The following is a 19389-nucleotide window of genomic DNA, read 5'->3' as shown; positions in this document are numbered from 1 at the left end:
AAATATTTTCTGAAATCTGCCTTTCAAGTGTACAATTACTGTAATAATTGAATTACTGGGTTTGGCTCCGATTTGGCTGGAAGCTGCTGATTTCTATTTTTCATATGAGGTTTCATCTCAGGGTGAAAGGACTCCTTTTTATACTAAGTTCCTGTACAGTTAAACTTTGACCTGGTCTGGGATCTTAAGCTTAGCTTAAATGAATGCTGGATTCTAGAGACACACACTGGCCCTCATTTAGCCTTTCCCTACACATGGGTGTGCACATACAGCCTCATGTTCACTGCTCTTCCATACCATCACTGCATATCAGCAGTCATTTATAGCCTGTGCTGTATAACCTCTGCTTGTGTGTGGTTTGTCTGGCATCTTTAAAAATTCTTTATTACTTCTGACCTGAGCTATAAGGAAGGCACTGGGTTTGCTTATAGCTCACTCTCTCATAAGCTCTGTCTCTGTTGGCAAGTTGGAGGGCTTAAAAGAGCTGCTTGGAGTGGGTTAGAATCCTTGTTTCTCACTCTCCAGCAATGCTTCCCCTGGGTGATGAAGGCCTTGAGTTATATAAAGTGCCCTGACCACTTACCTTATTGCCAGGAGAGGAATGTTCATATTTTATCAGAATTACAGTGAGATGGATTGCATATCTTCCAGGATGAGATGGTAAATGATGTTTGTTATACTTTAGAATTGCCTTTCCTTCTAAGGGCAATGCCAACATTTTCCTTCACTCTGCTAACTGAGTTTTTGCAGAGCCTACTCTGGTTTTAGCAGTGGTTCTTCTGACTGAATTTAACACTCCTGAAAGATGCTATCTAGAGACAGGTGGGCAGAAATCCTGTCAGCTTTCCTTGTATATAACTTTCTTCCATAAGTTCAGGTAAACTGGGGTTAAAATAAGAACTCAAAAATTCCTTTCCTGGTAAAGATTAGGCTGAAGAACCCCAAAATGGAGAAACAAATATCCCAACTGTTGTTTGGTGTTGCAAATCCCTTTGATTGAAGAAGTTCAGTGGTTCCTGTTTTTCTCTGGGTGAATCATGATGTAGCAGAGGGGCTGGCTCTGTGCTGGAAGGTGGCAACACACTGGTTCTCTGGGTCATGTGGCAGGAAACAGGGTTTGGCTACACAGTGCAGGTGAATATTGCATCATCTAATAGGGCTCATAGCCAGGATTCCTCATATATTAGCTGTGGATTTCTTTTTTTTTGCCATGACAATTTGCTTCTTAAGTGCCATCCATGTTTTCCTTTGAGCAATGTGAAACATCAAGTGTTTTATGAAGTGTCTGGCACATGCTACATTGTGGTTTTTGTTTTGGAAGCCAAGCTTTTAATGGTGTAGGATACAGTAAAGCCAAAGGCATTGGATGTGCTATCTTAAGATTCTTATAGTGAGGCTGCTATTCCTGCCTGTGGTTCCCTTGGCATCATCCTTGCAGAATGCACTGCATTGCTGCAGAAATCCCAGGTTGCTTCCCAAGATGTTTGGAATAAATGTCATTTGTGTATCTTGTCACAATTCAATTAGAAAATAAGGGTCACAGCTTCAGCCTGCTGGCTTAAGTGGAGCTGGAGCATCTGCCTATGGCAGCTCAGCACCAGAGGCCTCTGCTGAATCATCAGAGATGGGCACAAGTTATGGAGCACCCCTGGTAAAATTCTTAGCTGAATAAAGGGAATTTATTTTTATTTTTCCTTTTCCACAGTATTACATTCATCAGGATTTTTAAATCAGCCTCTTTGTAGTGCATGACTTTATACAACTGCCTGGCTGCTGTTCATTTCCAGGCAGAGCTTCAGCTTGGTGCTGTAGTGATACCTCAGCCCTGTTGAAAACCCTGGGCAGAGAAGCACAAAGATTTCCTGCAGGGAGAGGTTTCTGGATGCTATCCAGGGATGATGGTGTTACAAAAAGTGAGAGACAGCAGAACAGGCTGCACTGTCACCTTGTCCAAGGAGCATCACAAATGGAATTTAGTGTCACTGCTGATGCCTCATGTCACTCCCATTTGTTGGGTGTGTCACTTCTGTTAGGAAAAAAAAAAGGGTTTGTGAATGGAGAATGTTTTCAGTGATTTCTGACAAGGTAAGAAAAAGACTGTCAGGTTGTGGGTGTTTCATGAGTATTGAGAAGCTTTGATTCTGATGTATTTTTATTTGGAAAAATCAAGCTGAAATCATTGTCAGCCTGAGTTAAATATAAGCACTCCATGTGAATTCTTTCTCTTTGCAATCTCTAGTCTTCATAACTTTCACAATATCACACTTGGTGACGTCAGAATTCAACTGGAGTTTCCTAGTATAGGAAAAAACATCTTTTTTAGTTCTGGAAGTATAGTCCTTGGAGAATGTGTAATTTATTCATAATGTATTTGCAATTGGGTTATGTTGTTTCTTGCTACTGCTTTTAAAAAGAGATTTAAAATACATTTAAAATAGATTCCTGGCTATTTCCTTCCCACTTGTTAAATTCCAGTAGCATTAAAGAAAGAAATATTCTGCATGCTTTTTTCAGTTCATTGAGGAATTTTTATTTTTATTTGAACTGCTGGAGTTGCAACCCTGACTTTTCCCTAGGGCTTTTCTATGTGGATAATGGATTCTGTTCTTAAATGCAGCCAAGGGGTGTTTGTCAGCATCTGCTCTTTCTAAGAATGGAAATTTTTCCTATGATGTATAAGACCCCACTGATGATTAAAGCAGTTTGCTGAGGCCAAAGCTTTAGTTTACATGGTGAAGGGAACCACCCAAAATATGTGACCCTTTTGCCTGTGAAGGGGCCCAGGCAAGCATGAACTTTCCCTGTGGGCTGACAGGTTCTTGGCTGCTTTCTCTCCACCTGTTGTATCCCAATATTAATATTAACAAAAAAAAAAAAAAAAGTTGCCTAACAACCTTGCCAGTTACACTAACATTGCACACTACATCATGCATCGTGTTGGCACCAAGTAGCCACAGAGGCTTTTTTGATTTAATTTGATTTAATGGTGCTGTTTAATAAACAGCTTAAGGAGTGAGAGCCCTGAGTTTGACATTTCCTCAGTTAGTTGTGTTTTCCCTTGTAGTCTGAGGTTTTCTGAACTGGAAAAGTAATGAAACATAAACTCATCTGGAAGTTACTGTTTTCTGCAATGGTGCTTAAATTAAAAAATACAGTCAAGTCTCCCAGTAAGCAATTGCTTGAGTGTTGTCGAATTTCCTCCATACTTTCTAATATTTAGAAAACATGGTGGTAATTTGGATTAATGGAAGCAGGTGTAGATCCTGATGGAAAAGGCATTTTTTTCTGGATAGAAGAAAATGAACCTAAATAACAGATGAAAGCAAAGTGGTCCTACTTGAATCAGTTGTGAAGGATTGAATCCTTTATGCAGATAATCGCCTTTTCTTCTCTCTAACTGAGATTTAGTCATTAAAAAATACTGTTGGGGATCTAGAGAGAGGTTTGAGAGGTGCTGGGTGTCTCTGCCTTGGTGACAGAAGAGCTGCCACCCCTGGTGGCTGTGGGACACCTTCTGATCAATGCCAGCAAGCCAAGAGTGAAGGACTCAGGTGGAGGCTCCCTCTCTCCATGGGTGTCCTGGGCACTGATGAGTGCCAGAGTCAGAGGAGAGCAAAGAGCATTTACAGCCCTGCTCACCAAGGGCTGGGGCTTGATGGGAGGGGTTGATGCAGATTTACTCTTGTCTCATTGATGGATTTTTAATTGTTTCTTTCTCTCTTTCCAGAAGGTACCGGGAGCATCTGGTGGAGCTTTACCAAAAAGGAGGAACGCTAAGCTATTTTTAGGTATTGTGAGCAGCTGCTTTCACACAGTCCTTTTCTGACCCTGTCTGCGTGTGGACTTGGGTTCTGCCCACCATTGTGTCTGGCTCTGGGGCTCCTTTTGGGTTTTCATTTCCTGCTGTTTGTTTTGGTTTTCTTTTTAACTTCTGGTTCTAGATTTTAAATGTTTTCCAGGCAAATAAATGATTCTTAACCATTTTGGTGCATACTGAAAGATGTGTTTATATATACATGAAACATTTTAATATAAAATAGATCCTTGGCTACTCTGAAACAGCCTAGGCTTTGAAAGGCACTTTTTAGCTAATTCTGTCCATTTTCTCTCTCTGGAATTTCCACAAAGCACTCTTTTATTAGAATGTTGGCCCATACGTAATATTTAGATTTATTAGGGCCTCATTGTGGCTCTGTTCTGCTCAGCAGCTGGTCATAGGAAGAGTTGTTACCATTTTAAAGTTGTTACACAGGTAAATGTTCTTCAGTGATGTTGTGGTCTCTCCTGTACTGAATACAACTGCACATACACCATGAGCATCTCTAATTCTGTTATGTCCACAGTTCTATTCCCTTGCTTCATGGAAAGCAGTTTTCTTACCATGCCCGTATCATCCAAAATCCATTTATTCAGATTACCCAGAAAACCTGAGGGACTCATAAATATGGATGAGGAGAATGTGATGAAAAGCCTGGATTCTCTCTTCTCCCACAGCTTGTGGTGTTTCTCCAATTCATCTATTATTTATTGTCTCTGTATTAATAGTGAATTTTTCTTCAGGTAACGAAAAGGTGAAATGTTTTCTTTACAGTTGCCAGCTCTTATGGCTAAAGAGAAACAATAGAGTGACCTTCTGCTGGAATTGCTTTGATCTGTGAAACGTGTCCCTAAGAGGTCTTTTCAGATTGTGATTGATTAAATTGTTGTTGTTAATGTAAGTAAGTCTTGCAAGGAGGGCTGAGATAGAAAAAAGACTGAAAATGTGTAATAAAAAAGTTAAACTTGTAGGAAGAGACTATTACATCACAGATGCTGCTCTAAATGCCATTTACTGCCAGTTTACTTTGAAAATCATGATTTTCACTGGATGCTTATAGAATAATTGGTTCAGGAACAAAGCTGGCTGCAGTGCAGCAGTGGTTGCACAGTGGTAGCAATGTGAGTGTAAATACAAAGTACAAAAGCACATTGAAATTTCGTTCTTGCTGATCTTCTGCATACACCTGAAAGTTCCTGTCACTGAGGTGTGCCAGCACAAAGGGTACCAGCAGAGGGTCTCTGATGTGCCACGTTGAAATCCTCAAATTCCACCCTTGTGCATGAGCATTTTGTTCCCTCTGAGCAGGTCCTGAGCAGCAGTTCCAAGGGACCTCCTGAGGGCAGTGCAGTTTCACTGGGGTGGGTTTAGGACATGGATCTATCACCATTTCATCCAGCACTTCTGGAATCAAATGCACTTTTGAAAATGTGTCTCATCTGGTCTATTGTTCACTGCAGCCTTCATTGCAGCCCCTGCTGGCTGGGAGTGAACTGGTGTCAGGTCTGCTCTGTTCCTGGAGACAGTACTTCCATGCTTCCAAAGGCATGGTGGCCACTTCTTTGGATCAGCAGATGTTGCTGGTTTTGGCCATGCTTAAAGCAAAGAACAAAGAAATATTCCTGTCCTTGTTCACAGCTGGGGAAACAAAAGCACAGAGAGGTAGCTGATTTGATAATTTCACATGTGACAGCAGCAGAGGTGGTTAGCAAAATTTGGTGTCTTATCTCTTAATCCAACATATTTTTCATTGGTTCAGAACTGCTGATCTGATCTAAACAGGTTGTTTTAATTCTGTCTTTCTCATTATGACCTTGGGCACTGTCACAGAATGGTTGGGGTTGGAAGGGACTTCTGGAGATCATCAAGTCCAATCCCCTGCTGGAGCAGGTTCATGTAGAACAGGCTGCACACAATCCTCACCAGGCATATTTTAATATCTCCAGAGAAGGACACCCCATGAGCTCTCCTGGCAGTCTGTTCCAGTGCTCTGTCACCCTCAAAGTAAGGAGGATTTTCTTCATATTTAGATGTACCTTCCCATATTTCAGTGGCTTGTCCTGTCACTGGGCACTGCTGGAGAGAATCCGGCTCCATCTTCTTGACAGCTGCCCTGAAGATGTTCTGTGCCCTGATAAGATCCCCTCTCAGTCTCTTTTCCAGGCTGAACAGGCCCAGCTTGTCCCCTTTAGAGAGATGCTTCAGTCCCCTAATTATCTTTGCAGCCCCCCACTGGACCCTCTGCATTCCCTGTCTTCCTTGGGCTGGGGAGCCCAGAACTGATGGAATACTCCAGGTGCAGCCCCACCAGGGCAGAGCAGAGGAGGAGGATGATCTCCCTTTGATCTGCTGGCCACTGTCCTTAATGCCCCCAGCATACCTCTGGCCTTCTTAGAGCACACAAGGGCACATTGCTGGCCCATAGTGAATTTATCCTGGCTGTATTTATCACACCAGGTATGTGACCTGCTAGGTAGGGCTTGCCCTGGCACACAAAACCAGACAAGGATCAGTGCCTAGCTCCAGCATCCCTCTGTTCCTACATATCTATCAATAATTCCCTCAAGGCCCAGAGCTTTAAGCTTTGTGTACAAAGTCAATCCAGTTTGGGCATTTGTTACATTGCTTGTTATAATCCTCTTTGATGTAAAACTATTAAAGATACTAAACCCTTTTCAATCTCCTTAGTATTAGGAAAACATCTTTTGGATGCTCACTGATTACTTTCTAGCACTGCTGCTATCTAGTAAATGCAATAGAAACACAGGCTGCTTGGGTCAGTCAGCTGCAATATTTATCTTTCCCTAAACATGGAAAGATTCACAGCAAAGTGTCTGTGCCTTGCACATGTGCATCAGGTTCTGGGCATGTTTTGGTTTGGTTTTCTTTGGAGAAGGCTGGAGGGTGTTGGCTGTGAGTATTCTGTGTAATCAGGAAGCATAACAGCATTGTTTGTTGAAATGTATGAACTGCCTTTAATCTGGCTGGTTTAGGTGTTGCTAGACAGTGTGGACATGACAACTTCAGCTCAGGCTGTGCAATGTTTCAGGGAATTTGGGGTGATATTTAAAGCAGACTGTCTATCTCAGTGCCTTTTGTGTGAATAAGAAAAACTCGGTTAATGGGGTGTACTGTGATCATCCTTATGAGCTTCTGATCAAAAGGGGTAGCAGAATTAGGGGGAAGATTCTTGTGCTGAAGGGATTGGAGGTCTAATTTTTACCATAATTACCAGTAGAGTCCCCCTCTATTATATTATCCCAGGAGTTACCAGCAGAGTCTCTCAGAATGTTCTAGTTATGAAGAATTAATGCAATGTAAATAGTCTGGAAAGGGATTGAAAACTGGAGAAACTGAGTTGGCTGGTTGATTTAAAATTACCGAGAGTTAAAATTAAAAGTGATTTTTAAGATGTTACTGATTAACTAAACAATAGATGAAGCAGTTGAAAGGTGCAAAGAGTACAAGAGAGGTGCTTGGAGTGTATGTGCACAGGGATGTGGTCCCAGTTGCTGTTGCTGCTCAGAGAGGTGGTTCTGAGAGAGAGAGATGGGGTGAATGGTTCTCTGAAATGTCAGCTCAGTTGTCAGCAGCAGTGGGAGATTTAAGTGGAACACAAGTAAAGCAACACTTTATATTTTGTTCTCTATCATTTTGCTTTATAAATATAAATCAAACCTCTCTTTTGAGTAGCAAAACTGCATCCACACACAGTATCTCTCCCTATTTCCTTCTCCAAAACCAACCAGCAAACACCATTCCCCCTCCCCCCAGCAAACAAAACATCTCAGGCAGATATTTGAACTCTGCATTGAGGGAGGAATCACCCCATTTTTGCCTGATTCTCATTCCCTCCTCCTGAGCATCTGTTGGTCCATGCCAGAGCCTGGACTCCTGACTATACAGACCTGGCAGAGTGACTGCCATAAAACTTGTTCCTAGACAGATGTCCTGTCTCAGATTGGTTACCAGAGCATCATCTGCCACTGCAGCAAGCTGTGGCAGCTCTGTTTTGAGCAAAGTCAGGACTAACTCAGACCATCCATTAAAAGTGTTTTGAAGTCCTCAGATGAACAGCTCTGTCAGCAGATCTGTGATTACTGCTGGGGAGAGTATCTGTGACACTCAGCGGGTCTCAGGACACCTCGGAAAGGAAAACTTCCACTTGGAGAGTCTGGGAGAACTTGTGAACTTGCTGAGCTTTTCCTGGATGGCACCTCCCTGCTGATGGCAGAGGATGGACTCATGGCTACTGTTTCCAAGTGTAAAGACCACTCTTAAGAGTGGCTGTACTGGATTTGACCACAGCTTCACTTTGTCTCTCCTGGGAGCAGAATCCTGTTTGCAGTAAGGATGTTTTTGTTTGGAGAGCTTCTGAAGAGGGCTTTTACCATGAGTGGTTAAAGTTTATATTTATGTGAGTAAGCAGAAATAGAATATCTGTATCTGTGAATGAAAACTTGGGATGTCGGGGAACTTAAGCACTTCCTGACAATATTTCTGCAATTTAGCCCAGTAAAATAGTGCATATTCCCCTGCAGCAGCAGCAGTACTGATTGGTTGTTGCTTTTTTGCTTTGCCATGTATGCTTGAATTGAGTACAGGATGGTGAGCAGATACTTACACTAACAGATTCTTAATAGCTTGCTGGTTTGGGTAGAACTGTGAAGATTAGACTAGATTAACATGGGCTAGTGCTGCTATCAAAAACAGTTCTGAATTTGAATTTTTATGGTTTAATTTTGCTTGCTTAACATATGACTATCCTAGAAATGCAAGGGATGAGGTCTTACCTAGCAATAGGAACAATATAAAAAAGCTTTGGAGATGTTGCAAGCAATTTGAATGTTCTTTACAAGTAGTGAATCAGCCAAATGATCCTTGTAGAAAGTTTTACTTTTCATTTTTCTGCAAAGGAAAATGTTATGACTGGAAAAAAAAATTCTTTTGTTTTATAATACATCTGATGAAGCTAATATTAAAAAAAATAACTAAGTAAAACAACAAATGCCTGAAAACAAATTAACTGAGTAGCTTATAGTTTGCAAAGTGCTGCTGTTGCAATTCGCTATTATTTAGAGGCAGGAAGAAATAATTTGATTTAAAGACCCAGGTTTCCCAAGTCAATACGAATTTGTCCATTGCTTTCAGCAAGAGCAGGATCTAGCCCAGATTCCTAAGATGTCTTTCTAGGGTTTCAAAATTAGTTGTAGACTTGCTAGTCAACACCCTCATTCAGTTTTCACGTTTGCATTCCCTTTCACACACACACAGACACATCCACATGCGCAGGAAATCCTCTTTGGGGGTCCTGTCTGGAGTCTTTTATGCCCCTATTATTAGTGCAGTCAGTTGGTAACTTGTCTAAATCTGATCTGGACACATCCACTCCTCCTCTTCCCCTCTGCTGGGTTGGTTTACATTACAGTAGTGTCTCTCCCAGCTGCTGTTTTCAGTCACTTCAGCAGCAGCACATTCTCACCGTCGCTCAGTGATGCCTTGTGAGGTGCAGTAAATTTACTCTACTGACCACTCACCCAAAATGTCAGCGCCAGTTAAGCCTGTGTCTGCTGCTTTGCTTTGCCTGCCCTCCCAACACAGCACTCACAACCTGTGGATGTTTGGTTTTGGTGGCCAAAGAGCTGAGCTGAGGCTCTCAGCAGGCACCAGAAAGGTGTTACTCCTCTGAAAGGGAAACAATGTCCTGTAGGCATTGACCATCAAGCTGTCACTCCTTGGAAGGATTACAGACTGGCTGGTTGTCTTGTGACTCAGTCTCAGAACTGAGTAAAGTCCTTTTATTTGCCTTCTACTCACCATGCATCTTGGAAGATCATCCTTGATCAAGAAACAACTTTGGATGAAGTATAGTGCTTGAAAGTTCATGCTTTTCAGTGTCTTTAGTGGTAATTTTTAATAAAATATATTCCTTTTGCAAGTAGATTTCACCCTACTCCTCTTTCCTGTACTTACTCCTAGTCCTCCCTAAAATTCTGCACTAGAAACTACCTGCAGACTGCACATGATGCCCAGTGGCTTCAGGGTCAAATTCTGTCCACATTTAGTGTGGGCTCCATTGCCTTCTAAAGTCACAGTCATCTGCTTTTTTTTTGTTTCTGCCCTCATGCTTTCTTAGCCTTGCTGGCCCTTGCACAGACACAGAAAATATAATGCAGGTACAATTTCTTACCAAACTTAACAGCTATGTCTCTCAAGCCAAGATTTAAATATATGAGTGGTGATCTGGTGTTTTCAGGTGACATCATAAAGGGGTCCCTCTGAGTGTCCCTAAAAGGGATTAGTTTATATGGTCACTTGCTCTTTATGGACAGATTTCAACCTGTGACCTCAGAAGTCCACTCCACTCTTGTGTACTGGATCTGGACTCGAAACTGTCTCCAGGGTGATAAGGCAATGCCTTCTAATTCCTAGTCAGAGGGCCTAGGTGTTGGGTGGAAGTGTCTCAGTTTTAGGTGGTCACCTTCAAAAGGGGAATTTTAAATCCTCATGATGTTTCCCAGGACTGTTATGAAGCTTTGTGCATCCTTTAAAATAACAAGTGGGTGCTACCATATCAGCATGTCAGGCAGAAAGAGTCCCATGCTGATGGGACACTGTTTTCTGCTTTTCTGCTGGTATGAATGGCATGAAGGAAGGCCAAGGAAACTCTCTTCCCTGCCCATTGCCACAGGAGGCTGGTGCTGCTAAGCATGTCAAGTCCTTAGATGACTGCAGATGATTGCTAATAGGATCCTCTGTCTTTCATGCCTGGATCACTGGTTCAGATGCAGGTCAGGCCAGCAGCACTGAGTCTCTGCAGTTTGGCTGCTGTCTGGCTGGGCAGATGAGCTGCAGTGTGTGTCTGAATTTTGAACATAGGCAACCATATCATTGCTGTTTCTATAAGGGGCTTGCAGGTGCTTTAAGTTCATGTCCAGAGCACAAGGCAGCGAAGATCAGTGGGTGTCACACAGTCCCCAGAGCCCGCTGGCCGCTGTGAGCTGGTGCCAGGTTCCCTCTGGTGGCTGAGGCACTGTGTGACCACAGTTCACTGCCTCCAAACCTGAGCTTTAATCCTCTCTGAGGAACCTCTCTCCTGTTTAGGTGGTGGTCAGTACTTTTGGCTTTCTTGTGCTGGCCACCATCACATTTCTGGCATTAAGTAAAAATCCTCTGAGATGCATTGCTGTATGCACCATCAGTTTGGAGATCCTCACTTTCCTTGTTTCCACTGAGCTGTTAAAAACTGCAGCTGAGGAGATTCACTCTTGTATCAAGCTGTAATACAAACTGAGAATGAAGCCTAGAGTAAAGTGAGGGATCATTACGAAAATGGTGTGATTTGGGAATTAGTAATGAATGAATATGTTAGCTAAAATTGTCATGCTTTCAGTATGAGACAATGTTCTTGTTTTTGTGTCTGTGTTGAGCTGATGAGAAGGGGCCTTTTTTTGGTTGCTGGTGAGAGGGAGTTCATGGTGCTGGAAGTCACTGACAGTGGGTGCTGTCACCTCAGGACTGCTGGTGCAGCAGATGAGCCAAGAGTTGATGTTCCTCTCAAGAGCTGTTCTTTCCAGGTCAAGCTAAAATATATTTTGATACTTGTTTTATCATTTGGGTTGCTCAGTCTGTTACTGCTCTCTGGGAGCTCAGTTTTCTGAATCTGGCTTCTGTCATCCTCACCTCTGTCCCAAACATACATTTGAGATTTCAGGCATTCCCAGGGTGCAGTGGTTGCTGCCAATGCTCGTTTAGGATCGAGTGACTCATTAAGCATCTGCTTGTACTAGAGGGGGAATTAAGAGCCAGCTTTGGCTACTGCTCACACATCTCTTTTTTTGGTTGAGCCTTATTCTGTCAGTGACTGGTACATCAGAATACAGTGGGTCCCACATGTCCAGTGGCAGAAGGATCCAGAAAATCCCATTGTTGCCTGGGCAATTCTTGCAGTTGAATCCTGCAAAATTTCTGACACATGCATGTTTGGTTTTCCATTTTTCATTTGTCCTAGGAAGAACAGAACAAGGTTTTACTCAGTCTTGTCACTATGTGATAATTAATTAATTATTATATTTTTTCATGCAGCTAGAGACACAAACACTAGCCATTTAATTCCCAATGTACCGTCCTGCTTTTCTATGGGTCCACATATTTCTGGACAAACATTTTAGCTGATGTTGCTTGGTCGAGGCTCATGTTTAAGAAAAGAAGTCATTCTTACACTAGAAGGAAAATGTACACAAGCACAGTGGAAGGCTTGATCTTCAAAGGAAAGCTTTAGTAGCTAATGAGTGCTTTTTAAACAGATAGTTACCCTGATTAAGGAGTGGAGTTAGCAAGAGAGGGATATTGTTGGTGTTACTGTACATGCTGTCGCTATTTGAGACTGTGGATGAGACACAGGAATACTTCCAGCCATGGACATCTTTCTGGGAGGAAAGGCCACAGGTCCAAGATGGATGGGAGCCACAGCACGTTTCAGATGGGTCTGTGATCTGGAAAATATGGGGTGCTCTTTTTATTTGTCCTCTGCAATTTGGGCATGTGCAGTGTGACCTGGTCTCCATGCTTTATAGCATTTCAAGATTCTGGGTAAAAGGCACAGCAGTATGGCACCCTGATTTTGTCCAAAAGGAGCAGAATTTTGTTTGCTGCTTTGCAGAATGCAATGTCTGCAACAGTGCATTGCTTGCAGAGAGGCCAAACCAACTGTATCTGTGATTGGGGATGGCATTAAGTGGAGATTTTGGTCCTCAGAACATTCTCTTGAAGGATGGTGAGATTTCAGTTTAGATCAGGCTTTCACAAATATTTCTAGCTAGAGAAACTACTGGTTGATGACAGGCAAGCAATGTTTATGGTGGTACCCCTGCCACAGTTTTGGAACCTGGATCATGGGATAATCTCCTAACATTGCCCATCTTGTTTTCCAGATCTGGAGATAAGCAGTGATCTCAACAGTGATGACTTTGAATATGAGGATGAAGCAAAACTTGTTATCTTTCCTGATCACTATGAAATCTCATTACCCAACATAGAAGAGCTACCAGCACTGGTCAGTGGGTGTGTGGAAGTGGTCATTGAAATTGTCTCCTGTTTCTGGTTTTGTCCATATGGTGCCTTGTTTTCTTATGTGCACTGCTTGTTTGGACATAAAGATTATTGTTTACCAGCTATAATAGAGTCTCAGTCATTAAAAAAGTGATCTTTACATTTGTTTCTTCTATCTCCTATATTTCTTCCCTTATTATGGTGCCAGCTTGTCCCAGGGAAGCTCACATAGCACACATGCTTACTCTGCTGCTAAAATAATGACGACAGTCTAAAAGATTAGATGCATATTTGAGTATATAAATAGTCCTACTGATAAGCAGTTCTGTATGTGGTTAGCAATAGGCTGAATGCCAGGTTCTGTCCAGTCACTGAGTCGTGTCAGGCTTTGACTGACATCCATTTGTCTTCCAGGTGACGATAGCTTGTGATGCACTGCTCAGTGCAAAATCACCCTACAGGAAGCAGGAACCTGACTCCTGGGAAGAAGAGCTGCAGGCATCTAAACATGCTAAAACACTTGTACAGTTAGACAATGGTGTTAGAATTCCCCCCAGGTGAGGGCAACAAGGTTTGTTCACTGTAGGCTCTCTAATTCAGTCCGGGTTAGCTGAACTAAAGGCAGGAACTCAGCCCACGGTTCCCTTGCGTGACTCTGGGCTGGGCTGGGTGTGTGGGTGCTTTGACCTGCCATCATGGGAGATACAGAGCTGGCTGCTGCCTTACAGACTGCTGCTGTTTCTCCCTGTTGTGTGTGGCAGCGGTTGGAAGTGCTCCAGGTGTGACCTGCGGGAGAACCTGTGGCTGAACCTGAGCGACGGCTCCGTGCTCTGCGGGAAGTGGTTCTTCGATGGCAGCGGGGGCAACGGGCACGCCGTGGAGCACTACAGGGACACGGGCTATCCCCTGGCAGTGAAGCTGGGCACCATCACTCCTGATGGAGCAGGTCAGCACGGGGCTTGTTCTGACGTGAGGTACCTCCCGTGCGTGAGGCTGACTGTGTGTGTCTGTTACCAGCTGGGTTTGTGCTTCTAGTGCAAGTGTTGGAGTGTGGAAGTGTAGCACATCTTCCTAAGAATATTTCTGGGATTCACATTCTCTGAACCTCAGAGAAAGAAAACACAATTCTTGTCATTTGCTGTGCCTGTGTTTGTGCAAAAGCAGAATGCAGTATGGAGATTGTTTACCCAAAGTGATGGTGTTTTGTTTCCTTGGCCTATCAGGGCCAAGAGAGTGTGTGTGTGTGTGTGTGTGTGTGTGTGTGTGTGAGTTGGGACTGTTGGGTGACAATCACGAGATTCTGTGAGGTCTGTGCAGGGTTGAGTGCTTGGCATATTCAGTTTTAAATGTATAGAATAATATAGTATAATAAAGTAATTAATTAGCCTTCTGATATTCATGGAATCAAATGCATCATTCTCTCTCCCTCACCAATGTCGGAGTCACCATTGATTTGCAATATGGAAGGAAACTCTGAGTCTGTGAATGTTGATCAGGGTTGAGGGGAGTGACACACACTCCATTCTGAGAAAGCCCATACCTGTTTTATCTGCTCATTTTATATTTTCTATAAATATTTTTGGAGTATTTGCATAATACTAGGCTAATTACATAAAAATAGTGTTAGTCTGAAACAACAGACTCTGGAGAAACAATATTTGTTAGTTCTGCTACACTTCCTAGGACAAATGGTTCATTTTTTTTGTAACAAAGAAACAACAGCAGGGTAATGAGCTTTTTAAATTTAGAAGTCTGCTTGTAACAGCATGTATGGGTTTTTTAATCATAGTGGAAACTCCTCTTTTTCCTTGTTGAACAAAATGTTGCTGAAACAGTCTAATGAACACTCATCTTCATGGGGCTGCTGTGAGGCTCGTTTGGAAAATGTGTGATGATCTTGGGAGGGGAAAAAACTGTATTTGTATCTTGTTTGCATATTCTCCAAGTGTGATGTTCTGCAGTGTTTCTGCAGAGGGGATTATGGTGTGTGAGGATTAGATGGAATAAAAACATGAGGAGCTGAAAGAGTCATAAGCAAAGAGATCTTTTGTTGCAGGTGCATGGAGAACACATAGCATGATTATATTTTGGCTTTAGTGCTTACAGAGATGAAAAATTGCTGTTTAGAGCAGCCTGTTTTTTTAACAAGCATCAGTTAAGAGCTTTTCTAACTCCTATTCAGTGTTGAGGAAAGGCAACTGTAGTCAGATTCAACCAGCTGTGCCACAAAAACACTAAGCAAAAACCATTTTTTTTTCTTTCCCAGATGGAATCTTATTTCCTTGCATGAGCCTGGCCTTGGATGATTTCTCTCCAAATCTCTCAGTTATTGAAGGTGTTTAGGATTTGCCCAGCTGTAGCTTTCAACTGCATCTACAAAACAAACAGGATATTCTGTAGTGGGTTTTTTTCAGAATTTTTTCTTTTCTTTCCCATCTTTAGCAGCGATAGTTTTTTCCTTATGGCTTCTGTCCTTGTGCCTCCCACTGATCAGCTGCTTCCTCTCTTATGTGGCCTTTGGGATAACAAAGGACAGGCTGTCATCCTTCCCTCTGAATGAGAAGCACCAGCTGTTCTCCACAGACCTTTGTTCTTCTGGATGATGTTTACTTGGTTTCCCTATAGAAAAGTCTTCCCTCCCCCAACCTTCCTTGTTCCTTCTCAGTAATTATTCTGTCTCTGATCTATATTTCTGTAGTACTCATAACCCCTCAATGGGGCTGGGTGATGGATGAGCTTCAGGAAAGCTCATCTGTGGCTGATGGTGACACAAAATCTGTCTGTTTTTGCTTCCCTGGGTTAAAGGTGAAGGGGTGATGGTACAGGAGTAATAAGCACTGGTCCCTGTCCTGACATAATTTATTCCTTTTTCACAGCAGTAGGAAGGAGAAGGAGGTGGTGCCACTGTTGCACTGACACTCACCCCATGTGTACACAGAGGAGAGCTCTTTGTTTTACCCTGAGAAATCTGTGCTGTGTACACTGTGAAAGGTTCCTGAGGTTAGCCCCATTTTGTCGCACTCTGTCAGCAGACACATCTGGGATCAGGGCAGACACTGAACCAAGCTTCTCCCCCACTCTTGTACCTTGGACAGGACACACCAGGGAGTCATAAATGTTGTTTTGCTCAGTAGGCTGAGCACGGGGCAGGCTGTGCTGCCTGCTGCCTCTCTGACAGTGCCACTGGATTTTATTTCCAGTCACTGTGAGGTTGCTTGTTTGGAATGGATTGGAGCATGGAATTGGGCACTGGCAGTGGCAAACCCCTTGTGATTGGTGCTTGAAGGAGCTGCTTTGTGGATGCTGATCTTAGCAGTTGTCAGATACTTTTGGGGGTATCCTGAGCCACTTCTTTCTTTAGGGACACTGTTACCATTGCCTGTTACCATCTAAATAGGAAGGAGAGATGTCTGAACAGTCAGACGTGTTGAGCTGTGGAAGAGAATGAAGTCAAGTAGCACTGACATTTTTATTTTCTTAAAATAATAAGAATCATAAAGACTATTATCAGGAAAATACTATTATCAGGAAAAAGTTTTCGACCCTGGGGATGGTTGGGTACTGGAAAAATCTCCCCAAGGAACTGGTTACAGCACCAAGCCTGAGTTCAAGATGTTTTTGGACATCACTCTCAGGTCTGTGGTGGGATTCTTTGTGCATCCTGCACAGGGTCAGAAGTTGGACTGGATGATACTGATGGGTCCTTCCAACTCAGCATATTCTGTGACTTTTTCTCTGTTTAATATTCTGTGTTGCCTGTCTCAGATTTATCTTGGTGGGTTTTTTCCCCTCTTCCACTCCTCCCTTTTTCCTCTTTCTTGCTCTAATGACACCAGGTTCTTGTGTGTCACATTTGCTGACTTGTCTGCATTCCTCCTCTACGAGTCTGGTATGACAGCATTGCACACCTGGGTTTGATTTTTGAAACAATTGAATTCTGTCTTTTCCCCATGAATTTAAGCTACACAGCAGAAAGCACTGAAGTAAGGCATGAGCTGGGCTTGAGCATAATGTTAGTCTTGTGCTCCACTCCTGCTGCTCTGGGCCAGTAGCCCCAGGTGATTTGCTCTCTGCAGTTGCCAGAGCAGAGGGAAAACAATATCCAAAGCTTCCACACTGCAGGCAATCACCCAAGCTCTGTTGCTGTGTAATCTCACTCCATGAGGGGTTTGAACTTTCTGGGATCCTGTGGCTGTGCTGTGACCTCAGCAGAATGCTATGGGAACGTTGTGATGCCATGTGTGTGGATGAACAGTCATGTCTTCTGGGTGCATTTGCTACCACACAGTGGAATTCCAGCAGATGGGCAGCCACAGCCACGCACATGCCACAAAGGTCACGGGCACCAATGTTAGTGGGGCGTCTGCTGGCTGGTCAGCAGCTGGCAGCACAGCTCAAAGCACAGCTCCCTGCTCAGAGAGGTTTTCCATAGCGCTGGTCAATGTTAAAAGTTAGTGTTTGAGTTCTTGGCTAACCTTCAGTCATCATTTCAGTGGGGGTTTGGTACTAACAGACCTCAAGGAGAGGTCTTTTGGGTTAAAAAGACCATTGCCTTTTGTTAAAGGGGTGAGCTGAGTCAGAGCCAGGGTCTGCACTTGCCAGGAGAGGCCGGGGTGAGGAGCTTCCAGAAGTGATATTTGTGCTGTGAACAGCCTTCACTGTGCTCCTGCTATCTCCTCCTGAGTTTGCTTCTCTTCCTTTCTCCTGGCTAAACTTTTTCTGCCAGCCTAGGTCTGTTCTTATCGAGCAGGGTCACTGTGAGAAGCTGCTGGGCATGGAGGGAACGTGCCTGAGGGAAATGCAGGGAGTCTGGCACAGGGGTTCTGGATTTTGGTATGAGGAGACACCAAAGCAGTCATTGACCACAGAGGTAGAGACCTGATCAGAGAAAAGATGGAAAGCCTGTTCAAGTCTTACCAGCTTTTCCTTAAGGCTATAAAGGTCTGTCATAGAGAACTGAAATCTAAATTTCCCATACAATAAAGCCAGACACCTCACTCAGAAAATCAGCCATCCCTAACCACAAAGTGAGATTAATCTTGGAAGTCCAATCCAGTGGTGCATAATCAAAAAAACCCCTCCTTATTCTAATAAAGAATTTCTTTGTTCTTCCTGCATCTCTGTGTGAAAAGGGCAAAAGTGGATTTCGTAAACTGTACTAAAAATTAAATACTATTGTCAGTAGTGAGTTGGTGTGATACACTCAACAGCTTTAACGGATCTGTCTGTAAATAGTAGCTCTACAAAAATTCATAATCTCTTCTTGTCATGTTCAAAATGTGGGTTGGCTTTGCATGCCCTGTTCCTTGCATCCCCTACAAATTGCTTATTTTGGGGAGAGGAAATGCTATAATCCCTATAAATGCTTTTAGGTTCTAATGCTGTGGAGGCATATAATTTCTTTTGAGGAAAAGTGCTTGAGGTGATTGTGTTAAGATATTTACTGAGCTATGTGTTTGTCTGTGCGCTTCACTTGGCCAGAACCAAACTTGGAGAATATGAACAAGGCATTGTGTGTATGCAATATGAACAAGGAATATGAACAAGGCTTTTTGTATGGGCAGCCCCGTGCTGAGAATGCAGTGTTGGTAAACAAGGAGAAGGGATCACATTTGATACTGGGGCTCACTGGTTTCTCTCTGCTTCTGCAGATGTCTATTCCTTTGATGAAGAGGAGCCGGTTTTAGATCCACATATAGCAAAACACTTGGCACACTTTGGAATTGATATGCTGCAGATGCAAGTGGTAGGAAATCCATTTTTTATTTAGCTTGTTGTTCACTTCTTTGTTCGCTTGGGGATGGGAGAGAAACAGGAGAAGAATGACACCTGTAGCTTATTTGTGATTCCTTCAGACTGTTACAACAGTATTCAGTTTTGTAAAGTTCAGCCAGCTAATTTGGGGGTTACTGTCAGAGTTCTGAGTAAATCATTGCTCTCAAATCCAGAAATTGCCTTCTGAAAGAGGTACCTTTTGGTCTTTAGTTTACATTTTTCACTTTTTCTGTGTGATGCACCCTTTGACTTCAAGATGAAAAATGCTATTGAATCAGAGAAAAATGCCTGGAACATTTAATTAGAGTGAAGGAAAGCCTATTGAATGTGTAAACAGATAACGATTCATAAGCAAAAATAAGCTAAGCAATGGATAAGTTAAAAAGTGGCTGAAAGTTATTTATGTAAATTTCAGTTTAGGTTTTGTCAATAAATACATTAGAAAATGAGAAAAATACATTCTCTCAAGTCTAGAAAACAGCATGGTCAAAGGTGTGACAGGCTACAAAGGGACTGGGGAATAAAGGATTCTCTGTGTGTATCTGTATTAGTAAAGAAGTGCTTTTAATAACTTGTGTTTTAGTGGGTGTTGATTCCAGTTCTCTTTAAATGGTGTAGGAAATCAGAATAGGATATGCTTATAAAGGCAGGTGTGGTTTTTGTGATTGTATTGGTTTTTTGTTTGGTTTGGTTTGTTGTTTTTTGGTTTTATTTTTTTAACCCAAGCATATAACCTAGTATCATTA

The 19389-nt window shown here is 42.7% G+C and overlaps 1 protein-coding gene across 5 annotated transcripts in view; it reads left to right on the top strand.

Annotated features, from left to right (window-relative positions):
• The window catches only part of USP13 (ubiquitin specific peptidase 13), a 47579-nt gene that overhangs the window by 9733 nt on the left and 18457 nt on the right, over nucleotides 1–19389 (top strand). For all 5 annotated transcript variants that reach the window (XR_008483315.1, XM_054282470.1, XM_054282471.1 and 2 more), the window contains exons 3-7: nucleotides 3728–3788; nucleotides 12751–12872; nucleotides 13283–13425; nucleotides 13630–13814; nucleotides 18520–18614. Coding sequence is in view for 4 of the 5 variants with exons in the window: in XM_054282470.1 (XP_054138445.1) it covers nucleotides 3728–3788; nucleotides 12751–12872; nucleotides 13283–13425; nucleotides 13630–13814; nucleotides 18520–18614 (606 nt within the window). In the remaining variant the exon portion in view is untranslated. The remainder of the gene's footprint in view (nucleotides 1–3727; nucleotides 3789–12750; nucleotides 12873–13282; nucleotides 13426–13629; nucleotides 13815–18519; nucleotides 18615–19389) is intronic.

The sequence above is a fragment of the Melozone crissalis genome, unplaced genomic scaffold, assembly GCF_028551555.1.
Source record: "Melozone crissalis strain CALT ecotype California unplaced genomic scaffold, PUWL_Pcris_2 ptg000034l_1, whole genome shotgun sequence".
NCBI classification, from domain to species: Eukaryota; Metazoa; Chordata; class Aves; order Passeriformes; family Passerellidae; genus Melozone; species Melozone crissalis.
Note: the sequence above shows the minus strand (reverse complement) of the source record. Positions and strands in the feature narration are given on the sequence as shown.